This window comes from Mustela putorius, unplaced genomic scaffold (assembly GCF_011764305.1).
Source record: "Mustela putorius furo isolate JIRA1106 unplaced genomic scaffold, ASM1176430v1.1 tig00000873_pilon_pilon_pilon, whole genome shotgun sequence".
In the NCBI taxonomy this organism is placed as follows: Eukaryota; Metazoa; Chordata; class Mammalia; order Carnivora; family Mustelidae; genus Mustela; species Mustela putorius.
In genome coordinates, this window is record NW_025421504.1 from 7,424,475 (window position 1) to 7,449,287 (window position 24,813).

Below are 24,813 nucleotides of genomic sequence, written 5' to 3' on the forward strand. Positions count from 1 at the left end.
TTTCACGGGACCGTTAAGACTAAGCTGTGGTTTCAGGACCGCCAGTAATGGGGGCGAGGAGGGGGGGGGGAGCTTCCAGCTGGCAGCCAAGTGGGGTAAAGCACCAGCCCAAAAGGACCTCCTGTAGGGTCCCACAAAAAGCCACCTGCGTTGGAGCGGAGTCTGGAACCCACACACCATCTCAGGACTTTATTTTTATTTTTTTTTTTTTAAGGATTTTATTTATTTTGATTTTATTTATTTGTTTGACAGAGAGAGACACAGCCAGAGAGGGAACACAAGCAGGGGGATGGGGAGAGGGAAAGGCAGACCAGGCCTGCTCCTCTGGCGCTCGGGAGTTCATCGTCCCAGAGGTTCACTAGGAGCAGAACTTGAACGTAGTCTCCGCGGATACTTAGGAGGCACAGGACTCAGGCCTCCGGAAAGCTGGCCGATCAAAGCCAGGTCACCCCGCCCAAACCCCGCTCCTGCACCCGCTCAAGGCTGGCCTCGGCCGGCCCCTCCCCGCCCCTCTCGATTCCAGAAAGGGTCTGGGACGGAATCCACTGGTCTAGCAGCGCAGACCCCCGGGCTCCCGTCTCTCGTGGGTGCCGGGCCGGGAGGCAGGGGCCCGGGGATATTGGTTCCTGGCCACCGCCCGGGCTCCCCGGGACCCCAGGGCCCCGGCTCCCGGCCGGCCTCCCCACATGGAGCTCCGACGGTCTCACACCGGCAGATTTGAACCTAGGAGGCCAAGCGGCCGGGCGGGGGTTCGCAGCCGCCATTGGCTGCGGCGGCGCCGTGACTTCAGCGCGGAGGGCGCGGGCGGGAGGGCGCGGGAGGAGCCTGGAAGGGGAGTGTCCGGGAGGCTCGCCGCCCAGAAAGCCGGAGAGCCAGAGGGAAACCGACGCCGGCGCTGACATGGGCCTCCAGCCCCGGTGCCGCTCGGAGCCCACGGAGGGGACAGCGCAGGCACGCCGGCCCGGCGCTCGCGTCTCTGGGGACTCAGGTAGGCGACAGCCGCCTGCGCCCTGCGCCCTGGGTGGGCTCGAGGCCCCCAGAGGGGCGGAGAGGATGGAAAACGCCTGGAGAGGAGGCCGAGGGGCGGGGAGGAGGGCCCAGAGACCCCCACTCCTGCGCCCGCCCCCGGGTGGAAGGGCTGGGCCGGGGCGCGTGCGGGGCGGCCCGGGTGTTGGGACCCGGAGCCGCGCACCCCCTGTCCGAGCCGATCGGGCTTTGGGGAGGAGGGGCGGCCGAGAGCCGGGGAAGCCGCGCTCCGCCTCGATTTCCTTTCCCCAGACTGGGATTCGGCGTCCGACCCAGGGCGCTGCTGGGGCGGGGGGGACGGGGGTTCCCGGCTTTAAAGGTCCATCCGCGGGCGGGGGAGTGGGGCGTGCGCTGGAGCCGGCCGGGGCACCACAATCGCCGCGCGCAGCCCGCCGTCTCCGCGAGGGGGGCGTGTGTGCGCCCGGAGTTCTCCGTGGATAAGAGCCGAATTCTTCGCCTGTAGTGGCGGAGGCGTGCACACACGCGCTCGCTCTCGTACACACACTGCAGCACACGCCACCCAGTGTCCCCGGGCCGGGGAGGAAAGAGGGAAGGAGCTGCCTGGAAGGGACCGGCCGGGGAAACAAACACTGCCCTCCCCAACCCCCGCCGGGCTCCCGCCCCGCCCGCCGCCTCGGCAGACCTGGAGGCCGCGGCGCGGGGAGGCCCGGGCGGGAGAGGCCGCGGCGCCTCCGGGCGGGGTGGGGCGCAGCCGAGCCGGCAGCCCCGCGGAGGGGCTGCGCGCGGGCTTGGCGCGCCGGGTGCGCCCGGGGCCAAGCGCTGCTGGCCGGGCCGACGGCCGCCAGCCGCCAGCGCTCGGTTAATGATTTAATCACCCGCTTGGGGCGGTGGAGCCGCGGTCGCAGCAGTCGGTGGCTCCGCCCCCTCCCCGGAGCGCCCCCAACCGGGGGGTACAATACTGTCCCTGTCGCCGGTGCGTACCCCGCCAGCTGCCCTGCTGGCTGGGCCGCCGCGGGTGAGTTCGGGACTGGGGGAACCGGGCGGGAAGTGGGAGCCGGGGCTGGAGGGCTGTAGCTGGGCGGGTTCCTGGGAGAGGACTGAGCGGGAGCACTGTGAGCCTGTGTGTGTGTGTGTATGTGTGTGTACGCGCGCGCACGCGTGTGTGTGTGTGTGTGTGTGTGTACGCGCGCGCGCGCGCCTGTGTGGCTTGGGGGGGGGGAGGGGTGCTCTGCTAACTCAAACCAGATTCCTGGTGTTTCCCGTAGAGATACTGCAGCCCGGGCTTTGGAAGTTTTCTTTCTGTCCCTAGGAGAATGGAGGGGAAATACAATGCTTTCTCTTTTCTTGTCGCCCTTTGCAATCTGACTGGCTCCCACGCCCTCCGCTGCGTCCGCGGCGACTATTCTTGGCCCGTGTGTATCGGAGCGGTTGAATGGGGAAAAGGTCCCCGAGCCGCTGCAGCCTGCTGCTTCTCTCTAGAGGGTTTGTGGTGCTGGAGGGAGGCTCTCCCTCATCCTCCCCCCCGGCGGCCATCTGGACCAGGGGGAGCTTTCCCCCTGCAGCCAGCGTAAACAATGAGGGGCCCCGGCGCAGGAGGGCGTCCGGTAATGCAACTTCTTGGAACAGTCTGGGTTTCTAATAACTCCCCGCCGCCCCCGCCCCCTTTCCGAGGCTGGGGTGGAGGAGGGGACCACCAGCAGGACGGACTGAATTTTAAGAGAACAAAGAACAGGGCACAAAGGAAGGGGAAGCCGAGCAGTGGGTTTCCCCCAGAAATGGGGAGTTTGCTGGCCCAAGGCTGGACCCATCCAGGCCTCTAGGTGGCTCCCAGGCTCCCGGAGCTGTAATGGGGCATTCTCTGGAATCTTGGGAGGCTCCCTGCCTGTGAGGTAGCCAGGACCCACCAGTGTGGGGGTGCCATGTGGTCTCCGGTTTTCACCAGTTGGCCTGTGCGAGCTGCCCCTGTGACTGACTGATTAGGGTGTTTATCTCCTCCAAGTGTGGACTTCGCCCCTCTCCTCCTTAAATACAGCTGCTACTTCCCACAGTGGGGGCTTCCGTGAACCTAGGGGAGATAGCCAGTGGGTTCTGGTCTTCCCCCGGGGGTCCTGGCAACCCACACAGGGGCTGGGAGTGGGCTGGTGTGATCTGGTGTGTCTGTTCCCAAGAGGTGGCAGTTTGGGGTGACTCCCAGCCCTTCTGATGTCTCTCTCCCGAGCTCACAGACTCCCTGCTCGTAGTCGAGCCAGGATTCATGGAAAACCCTTCGCTCAGGCCTCCGCTTGGAACATTCTTTCCGTTATCTGGGGTTTCTGCCATTTTTTCTCTTGACCTCTCTTTTTCACTTTCATTGCTGTCTTACACATGCCCGCCCACCAGGGCTCATCCCAGTGGGGTGTGCGGACGCACATTGACTTCTGCTCTCCTGCCTCGTAGAGACTGACTGACCAGCCCTCCCAGGACTGGCGTCCACGGAGTCCTAAGCGAAGGAGAGTCTTAATTACAGAATGGACTGGCTCTCCCACCCCCACCCCCGGCAGATGTTGACCTGGGAGAGGAATCTTAGACCCTTCTTGATAAGTGAGGCGCTTTCCCAGAAGGGCCCCAGATTGGCTCTGGTTCAAGGATTCCAGCCCTCTCCACCTTTGGAGCGGCTGATTGATTTCTGTGGCTGGGACAGGCTGTGCCCAGGTGTGGCAGGCAAGGTGTTTGATATTGGCCAGGCTCCCCTGTCTGCTTTCTCTTTCTCCCTCTCACCCCTCCCCCACGCTCCCACCCTATCTTTCTTCCCTTATCTGGTTTGGGTCGGTGGGAGTGGAGAGCCAATGACTCTTGCTGTCAGCGTCTCCAGCTTGGTTCTGCTGGGCTAGATGTTCCACAGGCTTAGAGGAGCTTGGCTCTAGGTGGGGAGGGAGGAGTCTGTCCCTTGGAGGAACAGGATCTGGGTTGATGCCAGAGATAAGGCCTGGGGGTGGAGGGATGGGTCTTACGCAATCTTGCCCTGGGAGCTGAGAGAGGGCTGACCCAAGCTTAGCTCTTCTGACCTACGTCCTGGAGGCTTTTCCTCAACCTTGGGAAAAGGAACCAAACTCTGGAGCCAGCTGGCAGAGTCCTGAAGGCCTGGTCTGGAGAGGACTTCTGGGGTGCTCAGGGGAGGACAGACCCGTGCCAGCCTTCTCCAGATAGGGAGGTGGATGGTGGTGCCGGGAGGGACTGGTGTGCGGCTGGATGTGGCCCTTGTCGGTTCGTGGTGCGTGGCAAAGGAAGTTGAAGCTATTAGTTTTCCATATTCCCACTCCGCGTCCTCGAAGCTCGGGTTTAAAATACGCCGCTTGTGGAGCCTTGGGCTCCCTTCCAGAAACGTACATCAGAGTCTCCCCCAGGCACTGCCAGCTTGCAGCTTGGGGCTCTGTGCCAGGGTGGCAAGGCCTGGCATCCAGACCCCTCCACCTTCTCCAGGAATGGAGGCACGGGAAGTCTCCACTCATGCTCCCAGGCTGAGGAATGGGCTCCCTTTTGGGCTCGGCAAGGGCAGTGTGGGGCGCGGCCATGGAGGCGGGCTTAGGGAGCGGCAGGGAGGGGGATCGGGGGCACATCTGTATGACAGCAGTGTCAGGCAAGAAACTTCCCTTCGTGTGTACTCAGGAACAGCCTGTCTTGCTCACCCCTGTTGGCTCAGGCTACTGCCTTCTGCCCTGGCCATGGGGGTCGGGGGGGACCTGGGAGAGCCTCCGGGTTCTCCGTGCACCTGTGTCTGTGCCGTTCTTGCGGTGACTGAAGGTGAACTGCCCAACCCAGCTTCAGATCTTCCCGGGGTGGCCGCGCAGCCAGGCTCTGCGCTCCACCTTCTGCTCTTGCCCCTCCTTCGTGCCCTCAGAACTGCTCCCTGCAACCCTTCTTTATTCCTTACAGCGTTGCCCTTGACCCTGAAGCAGCAAAAGGGGACTAGTGCCTTTGGCCCTGGAGGGACACAAAAGGAGCCTTCTGTGGGCTCCGCTGTAGCCTCTGCATCTCTGTTGAGAGCTGGATTAGGTCCTACGGACCAACCAGTGTTTTATTGGGGGGAGGGGTGGAGAGTGTGGAGGGTTTGCGCCTTATCGGTTGCTGGTAGCCCCCAGAGCGCCCCCAGATTCCAGAGTGTTCCAACCCTCATCCTAGAGAGGAAGGGCAGGGAGCTATTTTATCCCACCTTTGTCTCATCCCTCCCGACCCCCAATCAAGCTGAAATCAGAAAGAGTATTAAGTCCTGTCTGAGAAGCCGGGCTCTTCCCTCCTGCATCACGAAAGATCAGGAAGGTGGAAGTCAGATGGGCAGGGAAACGGGTCTCAGGTTGCTGGACCTGCGGCTAGGGGGGGACTAGAGTCCCCTGCGCCGGCCTCAGAAGCTTGGAGTTTCCCTCTCCCTGCCGTGCCTCATCCCGGGGACCCTCCAAGGACTTGGAAAAGGGTCAGCCCTGGAGCCTTTGGATGGGGTATTGTCAGGTGACACTGAGATAGGTGTCCCAGGTTCATCACATGTCCTCCTGAACTTGGCCAGAGCGCCGGTCACTGGGGATGCTGGAATTTTCCTCCTGCCTCCCCAGATACAGACATGGGCTATGCACTGAGAGGGAGAGAGAACCTGTCACAGCACCTCCATGGCACACAGGTGAGCGCTCACCTCCTCGCCAGGTCACACTGGGAGGTCCGTGCTATCATCGATCAGATCACTTGGAAAGCTACAAGCTAGTGCGGAGCAGACGCCCCCGTGTGGCCAGGCCGGGAGGCACCTGGCTCCGGGGTCCATGCCTTTGCCTCAACCCTGCACGCACCCCGGCAAGGCTAAGACCCACTCACAGCCTGCTCCGGAGCGAGTATAGATGCTTTGTCCCCTCTGAGAGCCAAGAGCCGGGAGTGTCCTCTCCATTGTCCCCACTCCGCTGAGCACTGTACACTCAGGAGAGGGAAGTGAAACCCAACAGGGCTTGACATATCTGATTTCAAGCCCAGCCGCGTTCTTTCCGAGGCAGGAGCTCTGGGCAGGAGGGAGGAGCAAGGGGGCCCTCCCAGGTGAGGGAGACCTGCCCTGCGCTGGGGCTGCTGATCCCGGGGCCCCCCACCACCACCCCAGGCACCTCTTGCTCTCTCCCAGCTCCTCCCTCTGTGATGGCAACCTGGTGCTTGTATCCGTCAGTCTGTCCCGGGACAGGCTGAGGGAAGCACGTCTCCAGGAAGAGAGCCTCCACTAGCCAGAGTTTCCGAATACCCTTGAGTCACTGGCTCTTCATCTGGACTCCCTTGTAGCTTCCTGTCCCCCCACCCCCCAACCAGGGGGTCATGGGTCATGCCTTCTCTTTTTTTCCCAGAGCAGTTTTAACTCCCAGGTGGTGAGGAGGCTTTCTCCCTCCCGCACCCACTGCCTTCCCCACTCTCCTCCCCTGGCCCAGAGCACACAGTTCTGGGATTAGGAGGGAGGTGGATACAGGGATAAAGGTGAGGGAGCTGGAGGGCAGAGAGGCTTGTTCCCAGCCCTGCAGGAGCAGGGCAAGGCTTCTGGTGGCTGGCTGTGGTCTGTGTTTCCCAGGATTTATCTGCACTTCTCCCTGGAGTGGCAGGGAGTGGCGTGCCCAGACTAGAGCCATTTTAACCTGAAATGCTGTGTAGCACTATGTATCCTGGGACACCTGGGTGGCTCGGGTGGTTAAACGACTGTCTTTGGCTCAGGACATGATCTCTTGGTCCTGGGATCGAACCCCATGTTGGTCTCTTGGCTTAGTGGGGTCTCTGCTGCTCCCTCTCCCTCCGCGTCTCCCTCCTGCTCGTGATCTCTCTCTGTCAAATGAATAAATAAAATTTTTCTAAAAATGCGTATCCTACGGGTGTTCATGCATCCAGAACCTTTAGGGGCCCCAGCATGGCTTCTGACCTGCCCCGGTGCCCCCTCTGGTGGAGGGGGAAAAGCCCAGGGTTCAGAATCTGGCAGATCTCAAGACCCTTCTCTCTGCTCTGTCCCTAGCAAGTGTGTATAGCCTGGGGACTCAAGGCAATCTCTTAGCCTCAGTTTTCTTATCTGCGAAATGGGCTGGTGATAACTCAGTGGGATTGTGGGGAAGAAAACAGGATGGTATTATTACTTTTATTTATTATTATTATGATTTTTTAAAAGATTTTATTTATTTGACAGAGATCACAAGTAAGCAGAGAGGCAGGCAGAGAAAGAGGAGGAAGCAGGCTCCATGCTGAGCAGAGAGCCCGATGCGGGGCTTGATCCCAGGACCTTGGGATCCGGACCTGAGCCGAAGGCAGAGGCTTTAACCCACTGAGCCACCCAGGCGCTCCTATTTATTATTTTTTTTAAAGGCAAAGTGTAGTCAGGATAAAGCAGCTGCTTGGTGCAGAACAAAAGCTCAGGGAATGTGATTTCCCTTTCTCATATTTGTGGTGACCCATGGTCCAGGAAGGGCCTGTCCACCTGAGATCCACAGGTTGGGGCTAGGATATTCCTGCCCAGAGTGGCTTCCTAGGCACCGGCCTGAGAGCCGCCACAGCCCATTCTGGGAAATGTTATTCCACAGTTCCCTTGATTACAAGTCACTGTCTGAGCCAGGTAGGACAGCTGCTTCTGTTTTCCAGCCATTAAGGGGTAAATTAAGCTATAGTGCATTTTCCCTGCTACAACTGAGCCTGGCTGAGTTACTGGCTTCATTTGCTCATAAACTGTAAGAGCTGTAAGTTCTCTGAAATGAACAGGAATGTCTCTGAATCCAGTGGTTGAGCATCATGGTTCGCAGAGAACCTTCTAGAACAGCACTGCCTGTGGAGTACCATGCTAGCCACATAGGTAGCCTTCCCGTCCTCTGGTAGCCACATTTTAAAAACTAAAGACTGATGAGATTAATTTTAATGTTTTATTTAACATAGTACATACCCAAAAGATTGCCATTTCACCGCATAGTCATAAACAATGAGTGAGATGTTACATTATTTCATCGTAGAAAGTCTTCAGAAATCCCGTGTGTATTTCACTGCTATAGCACATCCTCACTTGGATGCTAAATTTCACAAATACTTAATCTGAATTTGAATCTCCTGAAGTTCGGGGCCGAAAAAGCAGATTCATTTATGCAAGTATGTTTTATAGGTAAGTTTTCCAAAAAACTGCATCTGGCGTCAATTTTTAAGTTTAAATATTTAAAATAAAGGATTGTGTGACCAGCAGTTACTCTATCGACTGCCAGAAGTTGAAAATATTACTGTGGAGTGCCAAGAACAGGTGCTTCGTGTCAGCAGTGTTATTCGATGTTACATTGGCAATTGTAGCAGATGTAATAAGATAAGAATAAAGAATGGAGGAGACAGAATTATTACTAGTTACAGATGATGGGCTTGTCTAGTTGCAGGGCCCAAAAGGTCCAACCCTAACATTGATTCCCGTGTGTGCTGGACAGTCCAAGTTTAGTAGGGTGGACATTAAATATGTATAAATCAAGATTGTAGCTTTCCCATTTACCAGCTCTGACGGTCAGAACCTATAGCTGTGGAAAAGCAGCAGGAGGCAGAACCCACTTTGAACAATAAGAGGGCATTAAATGACCCTGAATAAACATGACCAGGACTGTGTGCGACTTGTAGGAAGAAAACCTACCACATTTCATGGAGGGTATCCAGAAGACTTGAGTCAAGGCCTGAAGATTTGATGTGGCAATCAAGTCTATTCTTCTCCAAGTTTATTTCTTACTTCATTTCTGTTCAACATAATCCCGCCAGGATTTCTTTGGGGATTTACGTTTTTAAAGTCCATCTGGAAGAATAACAACATTAGAAAAAAAACAAGAGCATTTTCGAAAAAAAAAAGTTAAGTAGGGATGTTACCCTATTAGAGGCTTAAACACGTTTTATAGAGTGGCAGTGTAGACCAGGTTGAGAAATCAACAGATCTGTGAACACAAAGGGGAGCCTGGAAATACAGTTGTGAGTAGGAGGTATTTGTATTTAAAGAATTTTCCTATCCAATGAAGGTAACATTTAATGCTTCACCCACATCTTAACAACAGTCCTATATGGAATCAGTAACTAACATTACTATTATATTTTAATTTTTTTTCTATTTTAAATGACACACAGTTGTCTTCACTTTGTTGCATTTCCTCCTAGTATTTTTCTGTAGTTGTTCATTCTTACGTTACCTGGTGGCTTTAGAGGAAGGAAATATTTTCATACTCTTAGAAGCGGGGAAGGTCTTTGCTTCCTATAGTGAAAGCCGCAAACAACGAAACAGATTTGGCTATATAAAAATTAATAAGCAGTCTGGAAAAGAAAACAGTCATCTACTGTAAACAGGTATATGATAAATTTGCAGAAATACTTTCCAAATATGATGGTAAGAAATGGAATTGTATAATACTTAAAAAAAAAAAGTCCTACAGATCCATTGGAAAAGGTAAAGCCCTTCCCCAGAAAAATGGGCAAACAATTTCAACAAACCATTCCCAAGAGAAAGGATACAGAAGCCAATGATAACAGGTTTTAAATGCTCACCCTACTTAATAATGAAAGAAGTACAAATTACAAGTTTGCAAGTGTGCTGGTTACTGTTTGTTTTTTTTGTTTTTTATTTTATTTTATTTTATTATTTATTTGACAGATCACAGGTAGGCAGAGAGGCGGCAGAGAGAGAGGGGGAAGCAGGCTCCCTGCTGAGCAGAGAGCCCGATGTGGGGCTCGATCCCAGGACCCTGAGACCATGACCTGAGCTTAACCCACGGAGCCACCCAGGGGCCCCTTGTTTTTGTTTCTAACTAAAGAAGGTGTAACACCTAGTACTGGACACCATCGTCCTGTGGTGGTAGAACTGTAACTTTGGTAGAACCTTCCGGAAAACAAGTTAACAGTAAGAAACAAAAGTTACTTAACTCGCTCATATGTATCCTCTGGAATAAGGACTTGTGCCAGCTTAGCTAGGAAGGATTTTTGTTACAGAGTTCAGACAAAATGGAAATAACCTGGCATTCCTTAGTGGCCCACTGGGTATATAATTCAGGAATTTAGTACTTAATTTAAAATAACTTAGTTTAAAATTTGTTAACGTGTAAATATTTTCACCCAAATGTGAACAGTGGGTCTCTATTTATCTACCTGCCGTGGAAGGTTCTGCAAGTTTCATATATCATTTCCACTTTTAATTAAATTTTAAAAAATAAGAAGAGATAAGTGAGATTAACACATTAGCTCAATATATTCACAGTATTGGGTTTTTTTTAGGCGGTGGTGGGGGAATGGTGCACGGCAGGCAGAGACAGAGGGAGTGGGGAAAGGGAGAAAGAGAATCCCAAGCAGGCTCCACACCTAGCACGGAGCCCTGTATGGAGCTCGATCCCACAACCCTGAGATCATGACCTGAGCTTGAATAAAGACTCTGAACCAACTGAACCAGCCAGGTACCCCAAAATGTTACCATCTTAACATGTAATCAATAACAACATGTAATGAGCTGTTTTATATATATCTTTTCATTCCAAATCTTTAAAGTCTTGTTGCACGTTTCATCCCTTAGCACATGTCCGTTTGGACTCCCCACATTTCAGATGCTCTGGAGCCACATAAGGCTGGTGCTGTCCCATTGGACAGTGTAGCTATAAATTATTTAATAACCCCTAGAGAGGCAGCAGAAGGCAGAAGTCACTGAGAAGGCGTGGTACAGAGTATGTGGAGTGAGCCCTGCTCTGGCTAGAGCCTGGTATCCTGAGGAGCTCACCCTGCTTCCCACTCCCCCAGCAGGGATCAGAACCGGCTAGGTATTGAAGCAGGTATTAGAACCGGGCCTCGTTCACTTCCACTTTCTTCCAGGAAGCAGGGAGTATCCATCTCCAGGAAATGCGATCTGCCCAAGTGTGGCTGGGCGGTGGTGGCACCCTTGGGTCAGGGAGCCTGGTCGGGATGGACATGCAGGCAGGTGGCGGAGCGAGCACAGGGCACCCAGCCTGGTCAAGGCTCTGGTCTTCCTTCTTGGCAGCTGGAAGGCCCATGAAACACGTGATGGGGCCTAGAGTAGGGCAGGCCTGAGAAATGTTGGAGGCGGGGCCTCGTCCTGAGCCCACTCCTAAATGTGCCAGGGAGGTCCTGCTCCAGTGTGGTCCTCCCCACCCCCCACGTCTCCCCTCCCAGGAAATCCCACCATGGGGAGGTTGCTCCGAGCAGGAGGCTGAAATGAGATCCTCAGTAAGGAGGAGCCCATTTGAGCCATCCCCGAGAGCAGGTCTCTGTTGGGAAACCCATCCAAGAGAGTCCTGGTTCCAGGGGTCTTCCAAGAAGCAGCCTCCCCAGTGCCATTCCACCCCCATCTTCCATGGGGACATTCTTGGCTGGGGACGTCTGAATGGGCTAGGAGGCCTTACCATTCTGAAAACCGTGTGTCTGAGGTCAGCCGGAAGTGGGGTCAAGTCACCATTTAGTAGCTGTGAGAGTGATCTGTGTGGGGTGAGGTTGATGCCATCTGAGCCTCAGTTTCTCTTTCTGTAAAATGGGGCAATCTTGACACCCTCCTTGCAGAGAGAGGGGCATGAGTTTCCCCTTCCCTAGCACAACGCCTGGCATGGGGCAGACACCGGTAAATGATAGTGTTGCTCTGTCCGCACGAGACGTGATGGTTGGCTAGTTGTAGCACGGTGAGTGCTGGTGGTCCTGTGGGACCCCAGCCTTTTCTTCTGCTCCCTCGCAGCCTCCCGATGAGCTGAGCGAGGGCTGTAGAAGCAGCAGAGGCAGAACCTGCCCAGGGCATCTTGGCTAGGATCCCGCTGTGGGATCACCCGCGTGGGAGGCTGGCCTCCAACTTGGAGCTTTTAGTGGCACTGGAAATTGGCCAGTCTCCGGTGACGGTGTAGAGGGGATGATCGTTATCTTTCTTCTCCTGCTCAGTCAAAGAGGCTCAAGCATCAGGAAGCAGCTGTTGGGGAGCGAGTTCTTTCGGGGGAGTCCTAATCTCTGTGTCTCCCCTTGGTTCAGGTTGCTGTAGATTGCCCCCTTCCTCCTCCCACAGGACTTGGAATAAAATGCATCCTTCCAGCTTGGGGGCAGGGAGGGCGGGACAACAGACATCCATGGTGAGGTGGGGAGACATAGTGGCGCAGAGATTGAACCCAAGACCCAAGCTTGGGGCCTTGTACTGAGCCTGAGAACCAGCCCCTTCTGAGATGGTGTTGAAATGAACATCTTTCCCATAAGCCTTTGATGCTTCGGGATATTATTATTATTACTGGTGTTGTTATGAAAACAGCATGACCACATTAAAGGAAACAAACAAAATGCCTGTGTCCTCTCGAGCTTGACGTAACTCCTTTAAGCTTCTGTTGGTGTAGGTTTGGATCACTCTGTGTAGACCAGTGTAAGCCCTGCCTGTTTCTCCCCCCTCCCACGTGATGGCCCGTGGTCACCCGTGGCCCATGTGGCAGCCCGGTCCTTCGTGATCGTGCTCCTCCTCGTGGCTGCGTGTCAGTCCGTTAACAGTCAGTTCCTTATTCCGGGCTGTTAGGTGGTTTCCTGCCTTTCGAGATTATAAAGAAGGCTTCTGTGCATATCGGGGTAAGTGACTTTTCCCTCTGCTTTTTGAAATCGTTCCATAGGGTAGGGCTCCCATTGGAGAAGTGGCTGAATCATACTCCTTTTCAAGCCGTTATTTAGGGAAACCACGGTAGTGGCCAGAGTCCTGGTGTGGTGACAAAGGCTTGGCTCCCGCCCGTGACCTCAGCAGGTCCCTTAATGTGGCTTTGCTGTCTCTGAGAGACTGGTTGCTCCATTCCCAGGATCTTCAGGTGATACTTGACACAGAAACGTAGGTGGTTACCAGTGGGAGGTCACAAAAGACCGTGTTCCCATCCTGGGCTTTTTTTTTTTTTTTTAAGAGTGTTCAGGCTCGAAGACCGTGCTGCTTAATCTCCCGGTGCAGATAGCACGCTTTCAAATCCGAGGGCTTTTGCAGGGCATGTGAAGGAAGTAAAAATTCCAAATAGTATACCAAAGTCAGCTAAAAGGATACCACAGCCCCGGTGGAGGTTCCTCCCGCGCGCCCTTTGTAACAGTGTGGATCGAAGTGTCCACAGCTCGCTCCCATTCACGGCAGCCCTTGTCCCGTGGCTAGAGGGAAGCTCTCTCTGGCCTTCAGCTGGCGCGTCTTATCTTGTCAGGCTAAGGCTGCCAAGTGTTCCAGAAAGCACCGACTCTCTCTCTGGCCACACAGGCCAGAGCTCATAACCTCTTCTGGGGGCCAGCGGCCCACCTCTTCCCTGAGCTGCTCGCACGAGCCCCTCTCTGCGTGGCTCCAGAAGGCAGTCGCCCTGTAGCAGATGCCTCCTCGCCTGGTTCTGGCCAAATGAACCTCTCCCTGGTGGTGGCATGTCAGTTGCGTACCTGGCAGAAAGGTTCATAGCCCACTGGGTGGGACCTGGCACCGCAGAAGGCCTGTGGCGCTTGGCATAGGGCCTGGAAGGCCTGGAGTCCCGTTTGATTTTGCCTTTTCTCTCTTCCCCGCTTTCGGCCCTCAGCAGCTCCTGGCATCCCTACCTCCAGAATGCGCCCCCCGCCCCCCGTCCACCTCCTCACCATGTCCGTGTCCTGGCCCCATTCTCTTTGCCCCGAGCCACTGCTTGCCCTCCATGCCTGCAGAGCCGGCCGCCGTGGAAAGCTCCGGATGCACCGATCGGATGACTTCCCTGCTCAGGAACTACCTGTACGCCATCCGAGCTCCTGCCAGGCCGGTGGGCCCCGGCCCCTGGGTTTTCATTCTGTTCCTTGAATGCCACCAGCTTCTTCCCACTTCTGGGTGTTTGCAGAGGCTGTGCTGTCGCCCGGTGGCCCTTGACCTGCCTGATTCCTGCCCATCTTCCCGTTCTCAGCCCGCAGAGCCTCTTCCTAAGAGCCCCCCCCCCCCCCGTCCCGTAACACCCACATTGGCTCCTGTTTCCTTCCCTCTGGGCACCAAGGACTGCGAGAGACCATCTCAGTGGGGTCTGTAGGGCCCTGGTCCCCAGCCAGCCGCACTCACGGTACACACCTGCCCCAGGAAGGCCGGGGGCTCATTCAGCTTGTGATTCTCACTGCCCTTCTGCCTTCAGGGCCTAAAAGAGTATGGGCAATCGGTGTGTATGCAGGAAGCCCTTGAATGAATGAATGAATGAGTGAATGAATGAAGCCTGTAGCCATTCCCAGCCACGACAGGTCGTCCGTCACCACATACCCCCTTCTGTTCAGGCATGTTGCTTGGGGCTGGCCCCGGATGGACATTAGGACAGCTCAGCGGAGCCGATGGAGGGACAAGCCACCCAGGGGCGGTGCGGTGGGCGTTGAAGCGTGTGTCCTCTGAGGGAGGGTGACCCGCAGGACAGCTGCAGAAGTGAGGAGCTTTCCCCGCTGCCGCCGGAGAGCTTAGTTCGATCTCCTGCCTCGGTCGGGCTGCCAGCAGCTGGCCACTGCCTGGGTGTTTGGGAGCTGTGGATTCATCTAGCCTGTCCTTCTGTCTGTTTAGCTGCTGCTGGACTGGCTCATCTGGGAGGCTGGTGCTCTGTGTGTGACGGGCCAGGAAGGATGGGGGGGAGGGGTCCCGGTGAGAGCCGTCCTCTGGAGTCCCAGGAGCAGAACTGAGCCGTGGGTGTGGTCGGGGTAAACCCACCAGGGAGGGGCCTGGCCTTCCAGCAAGGGCTCCCTGCTCCTGCCTTAAAGGAATGTTCTGTGGTTGGTGGGGTCAAGGGTAGGGGAGTCTAGACCCATCAGAGGCCGGGGAAAGTGAGGGAGAGCCACGAGTTCCTGCTAGGGTTTTCCTTTGCTCTGCCAGGAAAGTGGGATGTGGCTTCCGGGCTGGAGTGAGGGGTGCCCCGCCCTGGGCAGGCTGTGGGGAGTGGCCGCCCTGTCATCGGGCAGCCTATTTTAGCCACTTCCCCAAAGCTGAGTCATATCACTTAGCAACGTCCCCTGCCGAAGACACAGCCAGCTCTCTCTGGCACGATCCCCTTCCTGGTGGGCTCTTAGGCATCCTGACCGGCCCCCTGACCTGCCCGGCCACCTGCTGGTCCTTAATCTCAGTATTCCTCACCCCCACATTGTTCTGTGTTCAGAGGTTAGGGTTCTCACCAGCCCTGAAGCCTGGCAGGTCGGGTCTGAGCTCTAGGATTCCGGAGACCCAGACCTGAGCCAGACTCCCGGATTCCTTGCTGGGCAGCAGGATGGGTAGGTGACTCGGACAGGCCCCAGCTCTCTCGAGAATTTTTCACGCTGGGTATTGGAGATGCTTTGGTTTTTATGAGCCAAAAACCCTCCTTCCCACCCGCGGAGAGTGAGACTACAAGCAGAAGATAGCATTGGCTAGACTTTCGCTTTTCTTTCTGGGGCGTAGGGCCGAGCCAGGTGCTGGGGCTCTGGGGGCCGACCTGCGGGTGTCCTGCTGCCCTCTCTCCCCTGTTCTCCTGTTTTTACCCACCAGGATAGTTGTGGGGGCTGATGGGACCCTCCTGTCCCGTAGTCACGATGGCCAGAGTACCAGGCCCCTGTGAGTGGCCACAGAGCTCTTCACCAGGTCTGCTGAGTCCCTGGCTGCTGGGTCCTGTGGTGTGTCTTTTTCTCTGTGAGGAGGAGCACTTCAGATGGGGAACTATGGGGCTGGCTGCTCACTGGGTCTGGGGATTCCTGCCATTGTCTTGAAACCCTTCGAAACCCTTCCTGCAATGCTGCAAGTTCATGACTGTGTTCCCACGATTCTAGCCCTTCATGCCGCCTGCCCTGCCTCTCTGCTTTCTGTGTGTGTGTACGTGGTAAATAGCAGAACCTTTAATTTCATAGCTGTGTTCGGAACCTGGGGCTGTTCTGCGCCCCCGCCCCCGGGGGACATTTGGAAGCCTGGAGATGCTGGAGACATTTGAGGAAGCAGCCAGACTCCTCCTCTCTCTGGGCTCCCCTGGCCCGGAAGCAGGCCGGGTGGGGGGCATTCTGTGGGTCATGGTAACTGATGGGGGCGCTACCCACCAAAGGCCAGAGAAAGGTCTGGAGCAGCGTAGAGAGAGCACTAGACCAGGAGACCTGCTTCTCACCCAGCTCTGCCCTCTGGGGCACAAACCTGGATAAGTCACTTGGCTTCAGTACGCCTATTTTCTGGGGCTACCCTGGGTGTCCCTTCCCTCCCAGCTCTCCGAAATCCCCGGACTCTGTGATTAGAGGCGGACAGGTTGAAGACATGAGCCCTCTTCATTCTTGCTTGGTGGGTGGCCATGGAAGCCTGAGGGGTTCCCTAGTGTCAGAGTGTCCCTGGAAACCTGGTTTGGTTTCCTTCCGTTCCTACCAAGTCCGAAGCCAACTGTGGACTCCCTTTCTCTTTTTTAGCCAAGGAGAATATTCCCCCAAAGGTTGTCCTGAGAGCCCATGGCTGGCCCGAGAGCCCATGGCTGGCCCAGAGGGTCACATAGGGTGACCCTCTTCTGAGCAGTGGCAAGAGGATGACCCTGAAGCTGTACTTTCCATGAGTTTAATAGTCCGCAGACTATGGCCCATGGGCCAGATCTGGCCCACAGCTTGTTTTTATATATAAAATTTTATGGGGACACAGCCATATGCTTTGTTTACATACGGTCTGTTGCTGCTTTCTTGCTATACAGACAGTATCTTCCGCGAAGCCAAAAATCTCGAATCTCTGACCCTTTATAAAAAAACATTGGCCAGTTGGTCTAGCTGACGCACGTCTAATTGTTTAGAGGTTAGATCCCAGGACGTGGGCCGGAGGGGCGGTTCAGGTTGGGGTGAGGGAAGCTAACTCGCCTGAGGGTTTGGTGGGAAGGAGGAAGAACAAGAGGAGGGAGAGCTGGCGGCCAGAGTGGGTCATCTCAAGGCCATCCAGGAAAGTCCTTCCTTGGCTCGGAGCCCAGCCCAGGTCACCTGTGTGGCAGGTCTGCGCCGGTGCCTGGCTCCCGCCGCACGTCCTACAGGACTTTGTTTGCCGGAGTGACAAGCATAGGATTGCCCAGGGCTGGCATGGGGTTGGGAGGAGTGGCACTTGCTTGGGGGAGGGAGCCGTCAGACTGGGCGTCAGCAGCTGGACCAGGAGCGAGGACACCAGGGGAGGGGGTGGTTGGAGGACAGAGAGGTCCGGCCGGGAACCCCAGAGCTGTCTGTAGGCTGGACGGAGGGGTTGCCTTCGGTGGCTCTGCTCGATCAGCGTCAGCGGTGAGCAGGTCCATCAGACCCGTTCTGGAAGCTCGTGTCCAGTGCGCAAGTTACAGCCCTGTGGGCGGGAAAAGAATGAGGGAGCGGTGCCTGCGGGAGCGGGGACGTCCAGAGCGCTGGGAGGCCAGAGGAGAGGTGGCCGAGAGGGCGTTTCCCGGGAGTGACGTGTCCTCTGAGCCCTGAAGGATGTTGGGTAAGGCAGGTGACAGGGTATTCTACCAGGGACCTGCGTTTGTCCAGTCCTGGAGTCCAGGAGGCAGGGGCCCCAGGGCACAGGTAGGGGACAGCAAGGAATGGCATTGAGGAGGGAGGGAGGAGGGCCGGTGGCAGATGCAGGGGTCTGCGCTGGGGAGTCCTGCAGGGGTTTTGTTTTAGATAAAAGATGACGAATGCTCTGGAGAGGGGCAGAAGGGGATAAATGGGCATCCGTCGGGCTCGTGTCCGGGGTCAGGTGGGATGTGGGGGGCAGCGTTGGGGATGAGGAGGAAACCAGTGGGGTACCTACAGGTGGTCCTTTGCGGTGGGAAGGGTAGGGCTGCCATGAAGGTAGAGTTGAGAACTGTTGGCAGGACTGGGGGGCAACACCCCATCTTCCACCCTTCTCGGCCCTCCGCTACCAGCTTGAGCATTTGGAGCCGGTCGCTCTGGAGGACAAGGGGACCATTTGGCTCCAACACAGGACCTCATTTTGGTGCTTGCCAGGAGCTATGTGGGTGGTTCCTCTAGCTTTCAGATAGCCCAGCCTCTGCTGGGGTCCCCCCTGCTGCTCTTCTTTTCAGACCCCCGCCTGGGTCTGTGGATCTCGGGGGCCAATCATCTGGACCCTGTCCGCCCCCTACCCCGATGGTTAAAGAAATCAGGCGCAAGAGGCACAGAGTGAGTCTTCAGCAAAGAGCTCGGCCCCACGGTGGAGAGGTCGCAGGCGGGTTCCTCATTTATGGGACACCCAGCAAGGACTGGGAGGCTGGGGAGCTGGTCCTGTGGGTCCCGGCAGCCCCACCCCAGTTCTGATTCAGAAAGTGAGCCTGGCCGCCCACACACGGGGAGGAGGTGTGTCCAGCACCGTCTCTCTGGGGCCCGTCCTTTCGGCCTCCTCCTCTGAGGACTGTGACTCAGGTTGAAGTGTCCCCTGACTGCAGGGATTGAGGTCAGACGTCAGGAAGGACTTACAGCATGTGTCTGGCCCTGGACTGCCACGTGGACTCGCCTGTGTACCTCCGTCTCCTCCGGTGTGGTCACGTTCACTCTGGTGGCATCCTGGCTCGGCGGGGGGGAGACGTCGTTCTCGTGGGTTCAGGGGGAGTATGTCTGACCTCCACTCGGCTTTGTGAAAAGCGCTCCCCTGACCCAAGTGCCTGGGCAGGGCTAGGGGAGGTAAGGCAGGATTGAGATGCCCATTGCGGATTGCCAGCTTATTTCACAGGAGTTGGTTTTGGTGGGAGGGCTGAGGTTTGAGTAGCAGCCCCTCGGGGCCACTGGGCTTTGGTGCTGTGTGGCCAGTGGAGGTTAACCCTTTGTCTGCTGTTCTCTCCTTGCAGCCCTATGATCTCCTCCTCATCACCCCCTCTACCCGCCGGACTTCAGATCTGACCCCCCAGCGGCCTGCCGTGCCCCCGGGAGCTCCCCCGTCATCCCCCGAGCAAGATGCCTATCCTCAAGCAGCTCGTGTCCAGCTCGGTGCACTCCAAGCGCCGCTCCCGCGTGGACCTCACGGCCGAGATGATCAGCGCCCCCCTGGGCGACTTCCGGCACACCATGCACGTGGGCCGGGCGGGGGACGCCTTTGGGGACACCTCTTTCCTCAACAGCAAGGCCGGCGAGCTGGACGGTGAGTCCCTGGACGAGCAGGCCTCCTCCTCGTCCTCCAAACGCAGCCTCCTGTCCCGGAAGTTCCGGGGCAGCAAGCGGTCGCAGTCGGTGACCAGGGGGGACCGGGAGCAGAGGGACATGCTGGGCTCCCTGCGGGACTCGGCTCTGTTCGTCAAGAACGCCATGTCCCTGCCCCAGCTGAACGAGAAGGAGGCAGCCGAGAAGGGCTCTGGCAAGCTGCCCAAGAGCCTGTCGTCCAGCCCCGTGAAGAAGGCGAGCTCCGGGGAGGGCGGCCAGGAGGAGGTGGGCGAGGGGGAGCTTGGGCCCCGGCGGAACGGGGCGGCCGCCCCCCACTCCCCGGACCCCCTCCTGGACGAGCAAGCCTTCGGGGACCTGACAGAGCTGCCCATCGTGCCCAAGGCTGGCTTGGGGCTCAAGCACGCTGAGTCCATCATGTCGTTCCACATTGACCTGGGACCCTCCATGCTGGGGGACGTCCTCAGCATCATGGACAAAGAGGAGTGGGAACAGGAGGAGGAGGATGGCGGTTACCATGACGACGGGGACGCAGCACCACACAGCACCCTGCAGGCTCCCCTGACTGTGGCGGGGGCGGCAGCGGCGGGGGGCCCTCCGAGGGCCAGGCAGGAGGGCGCTGCCGGCCGGGACCTACCCCAGGACGAGGGGTGGGCAGCGGCCCCCAGCCCCAGCTCAGCCCGCAGCGAAGGCAGCCACACCACGCGGGACAGCAGCTCCCTGTCCAGCTGCACCTCGGGCGTCCTGGACGAGCGCAGCCCAGTCCCCCGGGGCCCCGAGAGGGCTCGGGCCCCGCTGTCCCGGCAGCCCGACAAGGAGTTCTCCTTCATGGACGAGGAGGAGGATGAGGAGATCCGAGTGTGAGGGGCTCCCGGCCTCCCTGCCCCCAAGCCACCCCCCCCTTCCTTGCCCCGTCTCCTGTGCAGCGCAGCCAAGAGCCCGGCTTCGGTTGCAGACCCTGGACCTCCCGGATGAGAGGCGCTGGCGGGGGCCGTGGGGAGCACCCAGCCCTTCTGAGCACTGTGGGACAGGCGGGGGCTGACAGAAGGAACCGGCTGTCCCTTTCCTCTCCTGGTGTTCCTCCTGTGACCGGTGGCTTGTGGCAGAAGGAAGGGTGGTCCCAGGCCCCCAGCCCCCCCATCCCTCATCCCCGGTTCATGCATCACAAGCCTGGAGCCCCTCGGAGCAAAGCCGGACCGAATGTGTGCACTAAACGCAGCCCCTTCTAGGGGAAGAGAACAGGATGGGGAACGAAAGGAGGCCTCAGGCTTCTGGAATTTTCTAGAAGGGGCTCTTCCAGGAAGACACTAGAAATAGGTTGGGCACTGGCTTCAACATTGATTTGTTTGTTCTTGTCACGTTTAAATCCTTCCAGAGTGGTATCTGGAGCAGTGTTGTTAGTAGTTCTGCTGCCAGAAGGAAAATCAAATCCTTTTAGAAAACCTTTATACTAAGTGCTTCCAAACTTTATTTAGAACCTATGGGGCGGGTGTCTGTGCTCAGTCTGTCCCTCCTCCTGCCCCATGGCTCTTAACAGTTGAAGGCAGCCAGTATAGAAAGTTACTGGAAAATGACTTTTTAAAAAATAATATATCATTCCTATGGAGGGATAAAAGCTTTTTTGACTGGATTCCCCCACACCCCCCCCCACCCCCGTACACACTACTTCCCCTTCCTTCAGGCCTTTGTGCTGGCAGACACCCTCCCCCACTTTGGAGGGCCCTAAGGGTATATAGAGTTGCCAGATGTAGCCACAGAACAAAACTAGAATGCTGAGATAAATTAGAATATCAGGCATACAACGGAAAATTTTTTAGTATAAGTATGCCCCCTCTGTGTTTGATACATACTTAACGCGGGAAAGAAAAAGATGATTTGTTCTTTAGAAATTCAGATTTCTCTCTGGTCCTCATCACCCTGCCCCAGGGGATCCAGTGGGAGCTTGGGTGTACGGCCCAGGGTTAACGGGTGATTTTCGGGTCCTGGGAACAAGCTAACCTACCCTCTCCTGTCCTCTCCCAGCTGGTGTGGGGAGCGGGATGGACAGACGTACCACAGCACCCAGTCTGGGGCCAGCGGGCGTAGCTGCTCTAGTCTCCCGTGTTTTGTCAGATCCTGATGCAGACACTAACTTAAATTCCTGATTTCCGGGCCCCGTCGGTGCTGTTTCCAGTAGCGTGGCTCCCACTAGGGGAGGAATCAGAAGGGGCTGTGCGGCCCCCGCCAGCTACCCCTTGAAACCCATCCAGACTCAGCGGTCAGCTCCAGATTCTAAACTGTATATTTTTTTTCATGGTATTGTTAAAACAGTGAGGAAACATTAAAAAAAAAAAAAAAAAAAAAGCAAGCCCTTAGGCACACCAGGTGTCTGCCTCTGCTTCTGGGGAGAGCTGTTTCAGGATACGGTGGGGGGAGGGGTGGGGGTGCAGACCGGGGTCCTGGGGCTGCCTGTGCTCCCACAGCGCTCAGGGCCTGAGGGCGCTTCTCTCCCTGTTCCTTTGGGGTCCTTCCCTGCCCTGCTCCCCAGCCTCTGGAGACCTGCCTGGGTGGGCGGACTTGGGGGGGTCTGGATTGTAGTGCCCCGACCTGCCACTTCCCAGCTGGGGGCCCTTGGTCACTCAGTTACTTGGCTGCTGCCCTGTGACACAGGAATTCTGCTGCTCTTGCAGGGCTGGGCTGCACACAGGGTCACTGTCATGGTGTTGGCAAAGTTACTTCTAAGCTGCCCGCCTTCCCCGGTCCAAACTCCCAGGGGCCCAGATACGTGGGAGCGGTCACCACCGGGACACAGTGGCACCGTGTTGGGGAAAAGGGTTGCCATCCCTTCTGCCACCTGGCCTGGAGAACACCTTTCCAGGCAGCCCATTCTCTGTCCAGCCTCATGGCCTGCGAGGTGGGCTGGTGTCCCTGTTTTATGGAAGGAATGTGCTCGAGAGGCCACGGGGTTGTCTTCCCCGAGTCACGAAGTAGTAGAATCAGAACATCATGGACTTAGAACCCTGCACCTTGAAGGTGCTCAAAGCTTTGTTCTTTTGGGAAGCGAGGTTGGGGAGTGAGTCTGTCCTGGGTGGGGTGAGCCCTCCGGCCTGCTGGCCCAGCTCCCACCTCACCACCTTCCCTTGTCCCGCCCACGGTCCCCTTGGCATGGGCGTCTCAGAGTGTCAGCCCGGGCAGGGCCAGCAGCTCTGTGAGCCGAAGCCCCTCGCACACAGCCTCCTTCCCACCCGGGGGCTGGTGCAGCTGAGTTTCTGGAACCCTGCCCCTCGCCTCGAGCCACCCAAGAGATCTGGTCTGGTGCTCATCCTCCCTGGGAAGCCATTAGAAGCATAATTAAAATATCTCCCAGGTCCCTCTGCCCCTTCAGGGGCTCATTCCCAGCTAATGAGGGATGTGGCTAAGGGTGGGAGTTAGAAGCAGGGTGTGGTGGCCCCAAGCGGGGGAGGGAGACGAGGTTGTTGGGGGCGGGGACAGGGTCCGTGGGGGCTGCGGCAACACAAGCCCACCCAGCCCTGGCCACCACTGGGGTATCTCCCTTCCCTCCCCCCGCCCCCACCACTGCCGGCAGTGCTGGGCTCTCCTGCTTCTTCGGCACACACTGTTCTGTCCCATTACTTTGGTAAGGGCTGGGGGTCAGCCCTTGGGACCACCCTGAGCCTGGCACGGCTCTTTGTATTGGCCTTGTTGATCCTCATGACCACTCAGGGAGGCCCAGACTGTTCTGTTACCCCCATTCTACAGACGAGGACTCTAAGGCAACCGGTCCCGCCCCACTGAGCTGGGAAATGGAGGTGCTGGGCCCAGACCCAGCCACAGGCTCCCCACCCCTGTCCCAACCTGGTGATTGGCACTTCGGGACCCGGAATGACCAGCGGGGCCAGTGTTCTGGCTGAGCAGAGCAGCGCAGAGAGAGGCCGAGCTGGTCAGGGTGTGCCTGGCTCACCTGGGCTCTGTGCCCACGGGAAAGGGGGTGCTGCCTGCTGCCAGGTGAGGTGCTGGGGGCTGCTGATTCATGTCATCCAGAGGGCCTGCCAGGAAGTGCACAGGTCCTTCCTGGAGTCCCCCAGGGCTGGCCTCTGTCTCTGCTGAGCATGACCAGGCCTCACCAGCCTGCAGCCTTGGGCTTGTGTTCCTGCTGGCGTCCAAGCTCCCCTTTGACTCTGTTCTCCTGTGCACGCAAGCCATTCCCCACTACACCCGGTGGCACCGTGTTTCCAGAACAAAGTGGACTAAAGGAATAGAGTGTATGACCACAAGAGGGAGAGGTTCTTAGGATCTTTGAATTTAAGGACCTGGTTTATCTTCCCTGCCCACTCCCACTGCCCATTTTAGAGATGGGCAGACAGAGGCTGAGGGGAAGAAAGTGCTGGCTGTGTCCCGTGAGCAGAGCAGAGACTGAGGTGGACCGGACTGGCTCCAGCTCTGACATGTCAGAAGAAGGGCGAGCCAAGCCCGTGCGCCGTGTGGGGTGCAGGGCCTCCCAGAGCCCGGAGTGTGCTCGTGGTCAGGGTGACTGGCAGGGGTGGGGGGTTGAAGTTTTCAGGTGTAGGTGGCACCCCCACCCATCTGGCTCACCCCGTCCTCCAAACAGCCTCCCAAAGGGCCTCGCCTTTGCATACTGGGGCAGGTCCTCCCCACCCCCACTCCACCCCTGCATACACTCAGCGGCAGTGATAGCCACGGGCAGGGTATCCAGGACCCTAAAGACCCGGACGGAAGATGTGGGAAAGGCAAGTTAGGAAGAGTGACCCGAGAGCTTGTCTAGCTGTTTCCCCTTGGCAACAGCCAGATGGGAGATTGGAAAGAACATTTCGGGGAGGGGAAGGTATTTGTGGGCAGATGGGTATCAGCAGCTCTCCCTCTAAGACCTGTTGCTCTAACCCACCAAACTGCTGTTCTCCAAGAACGGAGACTCCCAGGAGGGGACCAGCGGGGCCAGGGATAGCCGCCTTCCCTGGCAGGACTCTAGCCTTGAAATGACCCCTTGGCATGTTATAAAATACCCGCCAAGGCCACAGGGCTCTGCTGAATTTTGTTTTGTTTTTCTGCCCCGCTTTGTTGCCAAAAGGATCAGAGGCAGCTTACAAAAATATGGAAAATACAATAGGATAAAAATAGATCAGCTCGAAAACAGGGCTGGAACAAACAGTACAGTGAACCAAGACGGTGGTATGCAGAAATGTGCTCCGGGTGGGCCTCCCCAGTTCTCAGAGATGGGCTGCAAATTGGACCCCGAGCTTCCCATCAGTCAAAGTGAAAAGGGAAATCCACCCGTTACAAAACACACCAGTCCGCAAGGATACAACGATCCCAGAAACAACTCCTGCTTTTTCTAGGGTCTGAGAGGGGTGCTTGTGAGGTCATTGAAGGAGCCGGGAACGGGATCTCAGGCAGTGTTCTCACCAACAGCCTCCCAACCCATGCGCTCACACCAGCCCCACCAGGCAACCTTTCTGTTCAGTGTCAGTCGAGTGCTTGAGGCTGAGGTGCAGATCTGTAAAATCAAGTCTATGGAGAGGGCCAGACCTGAGTGACCGGGTCACTCATCCAAGACATGTCATTGAGATTCTTCCAAAGCAGGGTTTCTCAGCCTCAGTACTGTTGACATCTGGGGCCTGATCGTTCTTTGTTATTAAGATCTGTCCTGTAGGAGGCTGAGTGGCACCCCTGGTCTCCACCGCCTAGATTCCAGCAGCATCCCCCCCAGCTATGTCAATCCAAAATGTCCCCAGACATTACCACGTGTCCCATTGGAGACCGAAAACCCCTGCTTCTATAAGAAGTGCTGAGACACCTTTTTTTTCCCCC

The 24,813-nt window shown here is 57.0% G+C and overlaps 1 protein-coding gene across 3 annotated transcripts; it reads left to right on the top strand.

Moving 5' to 3' along the window:
• Window positions 1–811: 811 nt before the first annotated feature.
• Window positions 812–20,897, top strand: CDC42EP4 (CDC42 effector protein 4). Of its 3 annotated transcripts, none has more exons than XM_004749037.3 (2): window positions 812–988; window positions 18,702–20,897. In XM_004749037.3, the coding sequence occupies exon 2, from the start codon at window positions 18,808–18,810 to the stop codon at window positions 19,870–19,872; it is 1,065 nt and encodes a 354-aa protein (XP_004749094.1). In that variant the 5' UTR covers window positions 812–988; window positions 18,702–18,807; the 3' UTR covers window positions 19,873–20,897. The 3 variants fall into 3 exon arrangements, with proteins under 3 accessions (XP_004749094.1, XP_004749095.1, XP_004749098.1); XM_004749038.3 differs by lacking the exon at window positions 812–988 and adding an exon at window positions 1,766–2,002; XM_004749041.3 differs by lacking the exon at window positions 812–988 and adding an exon at window positions 16,710–17,439.
• The last annotated feature ends 3,916 nt before the right edge of the window (window positions 20,898–24,813 follow it).

Bases quoted from the DNA above. Each gene is read 5' to 3' on its own strand.
- CDC42EP4 (XM_004749037.3), top strand. From the start codon at position 18,808: ATGCCTATCCTCAAGCAGCTCGTGTCCAGCTCGGTGCACTCCAAGCGC.